The sequence below is a fragment of the Triticum aestivum genome, chromosome 3D, assembly GCF_018294505.1.
Source record: "Triticum aestivum cultivar Chinese Spring chromosome 3D, IWGSC CS RefSeq v2.1, whole genome shotgun sequence".
Classification (NCBI taxonomy): Eukaryota; Viridiplantae; Streptophyta; class Magnoliopsida; order Poales; family Poaceae; genus Triticum; species Triticum aestivum.
The window spans coordinates 131,028,200-131,039,213 of NC_057802.1; the positions used below are offsets into that span (position 1 = coordinate 131,028,200).

The following is an 11,014-nucleotide window of genomic DNA, read 5'->3' on the forward strand; positions in this document are numbered from 1 at the left end:
TATCTAAAAAAGACTTATATTTAAAAACGGAGGGAGTACTTCACTAACCAAATATACTATATCTACTATCAACAAGTCGATATCACAATTCTCGGTGGCCTAATCTAACACATCTATCTAATACCATGTACGAAGCCACACACAGTCTGTGTAGTCAACTGACTACACTATGAGCAAAGATTGTGAAACAAATTTTATTAATGCATATTACTCAACTTTCAATTGGCTACACATGATTGGATTCCTAGCACCGCCATTGTATATAGTGTTGACAGTTTGTTGGATACAATTACAATTTTTTTTTGCGGGGATTCTTAGATAGAAATTGGCACTTGATGATTAGACAAACTTCAAAAGTTTTTGAGTATGGTTGGCTACATTGCAACATCTGAATAGTTTATGTTTGCGAGATAACATATAGACCGAATGGTTGTGCAGCGAAACAAAAACAACAACCTTGCAAGATAACAAAACCAATTTGCCGAAAAACAACTTTTGCTAACACAAGGAGATAATCTATATTGATCCTAAGAACTTCCAGCCTAACTGAAACTTGTACGCGAGCACATTCTTTAAAAAAAATTGACCACATTTTTCCTCTCTTGATGATATTGCACATTATTTGTTCACTGGCAGCAGAAAATTATTTATTTATTTTTTTGATTTAAATTATTTTTACAGAGGGAGTAGTAGACAAGAGAGAACCTACTGGACCTAAGCATAATTTGTAATTTACCCGAGCTTGTATCCACGAATTGAGCTCTATTTTCTCCGTGGAAATCCATCGCGTTATTATTTTCACTGGCAAGTGCAAGGCACACGCCCCTCCATAAATTAAGGAGCAAAACAACCCCACACAAACAAAAAAAGCACACACAGTACGACTGTACGAGCGAGAACCGACCGGAGCGAGAGGAAGAGCACAGGATCCTTATCTCCTCCGGGAGGAAGCGCGCCATGGCCGCCGCGGTCGTCCACCTCTCCGTCCACGGCCGCCTCCGCCGCTCGCCGGAGGCCGTCGTCTCTCAGGCATGCCACCGCCCTTCCCTCCTGCGCTGCCGCGCGTTCAAGCAGGAGGCCGGCGGCGACGACGAGAAGCCGTCGTCGCCGCCGAACGAGCCGCGGAAGCGCAGGAAGGGGCCGCTGTACACGCTGAAGGCGGCGATGCAGGGGCTCGCGGGGTCCCGGTCGGCGGCGGCGGAGGTGTATGGCGGGCAGTACGAGCTCGCGGTCGAGAAGGCCGAGGAGATCTTCTTCTCGGTGAGCTCTCCGTTCGCGAACCGTCGATTGCCCGACGCATGCAGTTGCTCTAGATGATACTATGGTTTATTTTTTGATTGATCGGTTGCCTGGTGCTTGGTTAACTTACAGTACTACCTTATGCATATGCAGATATGGGGGTAGATATCGTAATTAAGCTGCATGGGTGCGAGAATTGCTCCCATCAGATGCTGAAAATGATCCTACATATGTTCCAGGGCCTAGATTCTAGTTGATCTTCTCTTCTAGTGAGTTTAGGATTCCAACCCACCAGTAGTGGCACAATCGATGTGGCACGCTAGATGTGTGAGACGCTGATGGGCGTGTTCGATTTTGCTAAATTCTATGTTGCCTTTTTTTTGGTTGCTAAATCTTAGTCATCTGAAAAAAGTGCACATTAGGAGCCTAAAATTGCTGTGTGAACGGTGTGCGGTTAAGCTAAACGTTACTGTGTTTTTTTAGTTTACTAGTAAGATGCCCGTGCTATGCCACGGAATCACATAAAATGAAGTAGAATAACAAAAGTACAAACCCAAATATGTAGTACAAAGATTTTTGTCAAGAGAAGATTAGTCTCTAGAACATATGAAACAGAGAAAAAATTCCCTTCTTTGACACGAAAGCAGGCATGGTAGACATGAATTTTCCAATTCTGATTGTTCTTCTTTCTCTTTTACCGTGTTCCCATATTCCTCCCCAGATTTACCCTGATCTTGCCGGAACTACTATACCCCAGCCTGCAAGCACGGCCGCCAGGATCGTTGCTCCACTCTCCCTAGACGCAGGATCATGACAAAGAAGAAGCGCATAGCGCAACGAACGGTTCGCTTGCTCGTTGATGCAGCCCTGCGCAGCGCTTGTCAGGTCGCGTTGTAACTGCAATTCCTGAGCAAGCTTGTCTGCAGGGGTTGTTACCTCCAAGCGGTACGGCAACGGCGAGCGGGCAGGGTACATGGCCTCCATGCAATCCAGTTGACGGCGAGCGAGCAAATGGGCAGGGGTTGCAGCTTTGGTGTTCTGACGATGGTGGGCAGTGGGTATGGTCTCCACGCATTACTGGTGATGGCGAGCGAGTAGGGCAGCGGAAACTGAGCGTGGCGAGGGGCAGAGGAGAAATAGCGAGGAAGGAGATGGGAAGCCGGGGAGGAATCAAGCGGGCGCGGCAAATCAATTTTGAATTTTTAAGGTGGATTGAAGCTCAAGGCCGGGTGGGGTGGGATTGGAGGAGAGAGAGAGAGAGAGAGAGAGAGAGAGAGAGAGAGAGAGAGATTGGGAGAGGCCATGAGCAGGGGACGGGAGAGACGAACCGGAACGATTGGGGAATAATGGTCGGTGCTCAGCAGCAGCTACTATTTTATAGGTCAAAGTCAGCTCGAAATCATTCACATGCCAGACAGGCAGGTCAATAGTTCTACTCTTATAGCTGCACATTTTTTATTCTCATCTCGGGCGCGAAGAGGCAGACGGACCATCAACACGAACTGTCTTTTTTATAAGAGTAAAGAAAGAGTCATATGGTGAGGTGGGATGAGGATATGGTTTGATGTTGGTAGTGTCATTCTACTGGTGACTCTGAACAAAATGTCCACTGTCACCTGATTCTAACCTAATTGCCTGTGCGTTATCTGCTTATTCGCAAGGTCTGTTCAAAATTTGTTGCTACTTAGATTGGCTGCATCGTGCCTACTCATATATTATCCATTTGAGCTGTCCAGTCATGTGATATATACTAACAATTGCCATGTTGACTCTTTGCATGCTCAACAGTAAAGAATTTCATCTTTTTTTGTTCTGAAACAGATCACACATTGTACTCCTTCTCTGAAACATAGATGATCTGTATTCACTGATTTCCTTCTCCTCTCAGGTTGCTACTCAGGTAGGCAGATACGTTATCACTATGATGAGCAGTGGTGTTGTACTAGCAGTTGGATTTCAGTTATCAGGTCAGTCATATACTCTTCTTGTACAATCTACTGCATTGCCTTTGTATTCTTCCTTTCTCTTAGTTTCATATAAAGCACTCGTAGGGTTTCAGTTAATAATGTGTCTACCTCTGTATTTAGGTGGGGACAGCCAAACGGATGCACTAATTTGGTATAGCTGGCTTGGTGGAGTAATTATCGGCACAATGCTAGGTGCAAACAGTGTCCTAGAGGAACACTGTAAAGCTGGACCTCGCAATGTTGTCATAACGGGAAGGTAGCACATTTTACATTCTTCTTCTGACATTGCCATGTGAATCTTTTCGGTTTTCCCAGGAAGTAGTGTGCGTGCTCTTAATATAGAACAAAACAAATAATCTGATCTAATGAATGTCTCCAACATAAGTTGATAGGAAATACTATTTCACCTCAGTATCCTTTTTCTACAGATTGCATAAGTTGAGTATAAGTCTTGTAGTATCTCTTTGTTGGTTTGTAAAGGAGATTATGATGTGCGGTTATATATATTACGATCCCCTAAATTAGTTGCCTTATAAACGTGTGAAGTAAAAGTTGATGGATGTTGTTTCATGGATCTGACACCACTGATTGCATCCATGGGAAGCTGTTTCTTCGTTGTTATTTATTTTTACGATCATCATTGACCATGTAGTTTTATTTTGGCAGCACAAGAGGGTTAGGAAAAGCACTTGCTCGGGAGTTTCTTCTTTCTGGAGATCATGTTGTAATTGCTTCCCGCAGGTGGTAGTCCTCGATATAACGCTCAAATTTTAGTTCAATGCTCTGTCTTAGTTTTCTTACTATCTCCATTTCTATTGGCAGCCCTGATTCAGTTCTTCAGACCATCAATGAGCTTGAAGAGAACATACAGGAGGGCTTGTCAGTTGCCAAGAAGAAACAAAGAGAAACTTTATTACAAGCTAAGGTTGTTGGTACATCTTGTGATGTTTGCAAACCAGAAGATGTAAAAAAGCTTGTAAATTTTGCTGTTGGTGAGCTGGGTTCAATTGACATTTGGGTAAGTAATTCTGTAGAAATGGATGCCGCTAGGCATCTGTTCTGCATTTTCACCTCAAGAGTCACTTAGATTCAGTAGATAAGTACAACTTTACCGACTTATACCCTTTCATTTTATTCTGTATTTGCGTTGAAGACTGCTCTAAATACGATCTTTTAATTTATCTACAGATAAATAATGCTGGCACAAACAAAGGTTTTAGGCCATTGGTAAATTTTTCAGATGAAGATATTACCCAGGTTTGTTCATTGATATCTTCTATCTGTCCGTAATGCTTCCTTTTAATGACAGGAAAACTATAACTGGCTCGATCATGCTCGATCATCCAATCTGATTTCACTATTCCTTAAAACTGTTTTCCTTGGTTTATTTGCAGATCGTCTCAACAAACCTAGTTGGTTCTTTGCTCTGCACCAGAGAAGCTATGGATGTCATGCAATACCAAGAGAAGGGAGGTCATGTATTCAACATGGATGGAGCAGGATCTGGAGGATCAAGCACACCGTTGACAGCTGTGTAAGCACCTCAGCCATCAAATTATCTGCTACGCATTTCTTTAACACTTACATTGTAGAGATGATGTGTCCTGCTTTTCTTGTTGTCTAAAACTTGATGATGCATTGTATTTGACGCTCCTGCTTTTACAATGAAACTAAATCTGATGCTGATTTGCAATTTTACAGTTATGGCTCAACTAAGTGTGGACTAAGGCAGTTCCAAGCATCGCTTATGAAGGAAAGCAGAAGATCAAAAGTTGGAGTACACACTGCGTCTCCTGGAATGGTCCTTACAGATCTCCTTCTAAGGTAACATCTTAAGTTACTTGACTTCTTCAGATGCCAGGATTCTATTGGCGCAAGAAAAAAAAAAGTTCATTCTGTACTCTGCAACTCTCTCCTTATATATGGTATGTACATGCCGCTCTCATGTTGTTAACCTACAGTCTATTCTTTGCAGTGGTTCATCTCTCCAAAATAAACAGATGTTCAATATAATATGCGAGCTTCCAGAAACAGTAGCAAGGACATTGGTCCCAAGAATGCGAGTTGTGAAAGGAAGTGGAAAGGCAGTAAACTACTTGACACCACCAAGAATCTTGCTTGCCTTGGTTACTGCATGGGTTCGCCGAGGCCGATGGTTTGACGAAGAGGTAGCCTGCTTCTTTCTACTATAATATAACACCCCTCCATTCTGTTGATGTATCTCTTGCAGATTCTGACTGGTTGTTTACCGATTGCAGGGGAGAGCAGTATATGCAGCCGAGGCTGATAGAATTCGCAATTGGGCTGAAAGTCGAACACGCTTTTCCTTCACAGATGCCATGGAGATGTATACAGAGAATACATGGGTTTCCGTATTCTCACTCTCGGTCGTCTGTGCATTCATAATGCTTTCCAGTTCAGGCGGACCTTTCCCTGGCACATAATCCCTGGAGTCGCCAAACCAGACAATTCTTTTTTCACCACAGGGATTCTATCATCCAATGACATATGTTGCGAAGGGGGCAAATGTGATCCCAGACGCGTAATTACATGCAAATAGGATCATCATCAGCCGCCTTACCATTTAAGGATAAGCTAACCGAGCCCTCAGATTCAGAAAAGGGTAAATAGCATTTGTTATGTGGGCATTCCACTTACTGTAAGCTAGTGTGTAAAGCTGTCCTGTAAGAACATGTGTCTGAACTCTGAAGTAACCAGAGCACGGAAAGAGTCGACGGGCTTTGCTCCTCTCTTGTACATGGATGTACTCTAGTAGTTATGATCCTTATGAACTCCCGGGTGTCGCTTTGTACCCTTCAAAAATGTATAGCAACTTAGCAACACGGTTTAGAACTGGAAGGAGTCGCCATACATGGTTCATCAGTGTAAAGTTCAGGATATGTATGTTCCTTTTCTTGTAGATTTATACTCCCTCTGTTTCTAAATATAAGTCTCTTTAGAAATTTCAATATGGACTACATACATAGCACAATGAGTGAATCTACACTTTAAAATACGTCTATATACATCCGTGTGTAGTTCATATTGAAATATCTTAAAAGACATATATTTAGGAACGGAGGGAGTACATACCATGAGAGGACAAAAAGGTTGCATAGAAAGAAGCAAGACTGCGAAATGTGAACTAAAGATGTGGATTTTTGTACACATGGAGTAAATTTCCACTGTGGCTTCTTGATGGGAAAACAACACTTGACATCGCATGATCGAAACATAATGCTAATGTATACAGGAGTAAATTTCCACAGTGACATTATGGGTGGATCATAGGACCCCCTGAAAATATGCGGCAACGAATTATCCCATCATGCATATCACCCAAAAAGTCCAATGCAAACACATCCCAATTACAAAAGCTTCAAATGTGCACATCATCAGCATCTTTTTGAATTTGTGAACTTTTTGTCAAATTCGTGAATAAATTTTCAATTCATGAACTTTTTTTCAAATCTGCGAACAATTTTTTTTTTCAACTTAAAAGTAAACAGACCGATAAAAAAACAAAAAAACATGCGTGAGTTTCTGTCGCTGGGCCAGGCCCATGTCGCGCAGGGGACGCGAACGAGCTGCTCTTTTTTTGTGTTTTTGGCGAAGGAACAATGAATGAAGCAGCCCCATCGCCTTGTAGTGGCCCAAACACAGCCTTCCACAGCCCAATATAAGCCTCTCCGTTCCAAAGTTTTTCACTCCTCTCGGTCCCAAAACCCTAGCAGCCTCCCACCCGGCGCCATCCCACCCCCGCCGCAGCCTCCTACCCGGCGCCATCCCACCCCCGCCGCAGCCGCAGCAACCGTAGCCCGATGGAAGTCGACAGAGCCCCGACCGCTGCCGCGGGAGGAGGATCCTCCTCCGGCGCGATGGCGGTGGACGCGGCCGGCGGCGTGGAGAAGCCGCGGTTCGACGCGCTGATGCCAAGCGAGATGAGCGGCGGGAGGCCACAGTACCGCAAGGTCCAGGTGCCTCCGCACCGCTTTGCGCCGCTGAAGAAGGCGTGGCTGGAGATCTACACCCCCGTCTACGAGCACATGAAGGTCGACATCCGCATGAACCTCAAGGTTGGTAACCCGGCTCGGTTTTCTAATGTCTCGTTGCAGCGTCCTAATAGTTAGAGGAAGTCGTGTGACCTGTGTTCTCTCCCTGTCATTTAAAGCACGCCGTTTGGTGAGTAATTATGGAGAAAATTGTTGGTCTGTTGATGATCTTATCCTGTACGGTTTGGTTCAAGCACTTGTGTATCATGGAGAAAATCCGGACTAGCTTTTAAACATTTAGGTCAAAAATACACCCGATGCATGCCATGTTCCTTCAATTCACTGTACTAGCACTTTTATCAGGATAAAGCATATTCTGTTTTCAAACTTCAGTGTTCAGTATTTTAATTCCCTGTGCACTTGACCTGAAAAAATGGGAGGTATCATGATAGTCATGGTGATAAAGTAGACTATTTTTCGAACTTAATTGTTCAGTGTGTTAGCAGTATGTATTGAATCTGATCGATTAGCTTTGATTAGAGGATTCTTCATGAATTCGATCGATTGGATAAACGCTAGCAGTATGTCTTGAAGCAAGTAAACGTCTGCTGCCTATCCTGATTATTTGCATATACATATTTATTTCAGTTCATCATGATGAAGCTACTGATTCGTATTATTGCCACCAACTGAGCACTTGACCTGATTAATTAGCTTAGTGGTGTTCTTATTTTTGTGGGAAAGCATAGTGTTCTAGAAGAATACAGATACACGTGAGTCAATTGGTTTGCCTTGTGGCTGGTGTTTCTCTCATGGTTTTTGGGTCTGCAGGGAGTTCTTCCGGTGCTTATTATTGAGGCAGAACTTGTCAGATATCTGAATGTTAAGCATTTTTCTGTCTCCTTTGCAGCAATTTCATTAGTCTGTTTTGTTTTTTACAGGCAAAAAGGGTCGAGCTGAAGACAAGGCATGATACACCAGATGTGAGCAACCTTCAGAAGTGCGCGGACTTCGTGCATGCTTTTATGCTTGGATTTGACATTGCCGATGCTGTTGCCTTGCTTCGTCTTGATGACCTGTATGTGGACTCCTTCGAGATCAAGGATGTGAAGACACTCAGAGGGGAGCATCTGTCGCGTGCCATTGGGCGCCTATCAGGGAAAGGAGGCAAGACCAAGTATGCCATCGAGAACTCTACCAGGACTCGCATAGTTATCGCTGATACGAAGATCCACATACTCGGATCCTTTGTTAACATCAAGGTTGCCAGGGATTCACTCTGTAGTCTTATCTTAGGTTCTCCTGCCGGCAAGGTCTATTCTAAGCTTAGGGCTGTATCTGCTAGGTTGGCAGAAAGGTATTAGTTGAGTCTCGGTCACATTATATAGCTGCAGTTTTGGCCTTGTAAGGTGTTGTATCCGCTGATTTGTGTCACTGTGCTATGCATTGTCTTGATACGAAGAACAACTTGGATGTGCCGAGAGATCTGTGGTGATATTCCTTGTGTTCTGTTCTCGGCTTTTTCTTGAGAAAATGCTGTTCTGATACATGTTATATGTTTGCTTCGACTACTCGTTCTATATGCCACATACTATTGTGTAAGCTGTGTTGTCTCTTTTTCTTTGACTGTATTTTATACTCTATATAACATGGCTGTGGATGTGGGGAATGATAAAGTTAACCTAGAATGTTGAATTGTCAGATTTGGTCCATTTTACCCTTACAAATCGACCACAGTAATGGTTGTGAATCGTACAGAAACTTTTGCATTTCTCTGGATCAGTATGGCGAGCCCTTCACACAGGAGGCTCACCCAAAACATATAGCATTGGTACAGTAATTTATTGCCATGTAAATTCATCTTAGCTTGGCTATGTTTGTTTAGATGCCATAGTTTCTTTCTTTGGTGCTTCGTTCTTCTAATCTTGGATTACCATCCTGTGCATGCGCTGCGGTGCTTCTGCAGAGTTTGAGCTGGATAACAGTGCTCAATCTCCTGCCTCCAATGGTCCTTCTACAGCGACACCTATGACCAATCTGTCTCTCTTACGTCGTCACAGTCAGTAAGAGTTAGGATCAGACTTTAGAAGGTAAACATGTAGTCTACATATGGTTATCCTTATGATAGCTTATATATTATTATTGTCTAAAGATCCGACAATTTAACTGCAATCCCTATGGTTGATACAGCGGACATGGGAAGCGGAGTGCCATAAAGGGTTTGGTCTGCTTCTCCTGCTACAGCATGTTATCCCTGTAGTAGCTGCTACATGAAGTTTATAGAAGGATTTACATATTTGGTATATGTAAATGTTGGGACAAGATGCAGAAGATGTGATATGCATCCCTTCTGGCAACACCATGTAATCTCTGCTATAGCGAAGGTACCTGCTGGTACTCTGTTCTTATACCTATTTTCTGATTCCTATTCGTTGGGCTTAGAAATCGTTAACTGGGCAACATTCTACTCAGCTACTATTCATACATAGACCATGATTTTAGGTCCTCAAATTATAATTATAATTTCAGCTTATCTGTAGAAACTATTGAGAAAAGAATTATCTTAGTCTTCCACTATATTTTATTTAAAAGCAGTGTTAGTTACCACTACCTTCTCTGACCTCCACGTGTCCCTCTCCCCCATCCCTCAAGGCGTGGCATAAAGTCAACCGGGTAAATGGATACTGTTAGCGGGTGCATGCAATTTAGTAGGCAGAAACTAGTTAAGTTTTTATAATTTAATAATCCGGCAAGCCCGTGATAGGCTGTTGCAACAGACTCCTTAATTCTTGGGTGCGTACGATAGTATCATGAGATAAGCATGTGAACATGATTATTCTTGATAGGTAAATGGTAAAAAAATATCTACAGTATATACTTAGTTTTGTTTTCTCTTGAACAAGTAGTTTTTGTTGAAAATAGGTAGTATGGGAACATCTAACTCTTTTTGGATTCTTCCAATATAGTTGTACGAAATATCTTGCCTTTTTAGAACCGCATAGAGTATATTCATGTCTACTGTAGTATGTAGTATTAACATGTAACCCTTTTCTGCATGGCATATTAACATGTAAGTACTGTAGTATGGTGTATGCACTACTAACGTAAAATTGTAAGTATGAAGTACAAACAATTGATTATTGGAGTGTGGAGTATTAACACCAAGCTGGAGTATGGAGTATTAACACCAAGCTGGAGTATGGAGTATTAATACTCTTTTAAAATATGTGTCCTAAAAAACTACTCTCTCCGTCTCATAATATAGAATAATTTTTCAAGCTATGTTAGCTTGAGAAACGATCTTATATTATGGGACGGAGGGAGTAGTATTTTGTATGTTATATACTAGTTTGTTTCAGAATTATGGTGCATACTACATACGACTATAGTATGGAGTATATTTATAAAAGTATGGAGTATATGCACACATGAAAACCGTGTATATAAACTTTTATTGAAGTATGGAGAATATATAATATCTTTTTTGAGCTCTATATAGTGTAATTTTTATTGGAAATGGAGTATATAGAATTTTTTTTAGTATGGAGTATATGGCACTATTATTTACGGACTATGGAGTATATAGCATTATTTTTGGAGTATGGAGTATGGTGTATATGGTATTATTTTTTGAGTATGGATTAGATGGAGTATGAAGTATACTTCACGTCGTGCATACTCCTTGCACGTTTTAGAAGAAATATATACTCTGTACTCATTAAGGAGTATACACATTGTGAAGTATATATAGCTTTTTCTAAAAGAAGTATGGAGTATATATGGTTTTAAGTAGATACAGTATAATCTTTTTAGAGT

At 42.0% G+C, this 11,014-nt stretch overlaps 2 protein-coding genes across 2 annotated transcripts; both read left to right on the plus strand.

Moving 5' to 3' along the window:
• The first annotated feature begins 852 nt into the window (after positions 1-852).
• On the plus strand, positions 853-6,175 carry LOC123077855 (probable chlorophyll(ide) b reductase NYC1, chloroplastic). The gene is made up of 10 exons (XM_044500187.1): positions 853-1,260; positions 3,128-3,206; positions 3,327-3,462; positions 3,873-3,947; positions 4,029-4,224; positions 4,395-4,463; positions 4,601-4,740; positions 4,908-5,030; positions 5,182-5,374; positions 5,465-6,175. Exons 1-10 carry the CDS (start codon positions 958-960, stop codon positions 5,648-5,650), a joined length of 1,500 nt encoding a protein of 499 aa, XP_044356122.1. The 5' UTR covers positions 853-957; the 3' UTR covers positions 5,651-6,175.
• Positions 6,176-6,906: 731 nt separating this feature from the next.
• LOC123077856 (RNA-binding protein pno1) lies at positions 6,907-8,800 on the plus strand. Its single transcript, XM_044500188.1, has 2 exons — positions 6,907-7,282; positions 8,140-8,800. The coding sequence occupies exons 1-2, from the start codon at positions 7,028-7,030 to the stop codon at positions 8,560-8,562; spliced, it is 678 nt and encodes a 225-aa protein (XP_044356123.1). The 5' UTR covers positions 6,907-7,027; the 3' UTR covers positions 8,563-8,800.
• Positions 8,801-11,014: the final 2,214 nt, after the last annotated feature.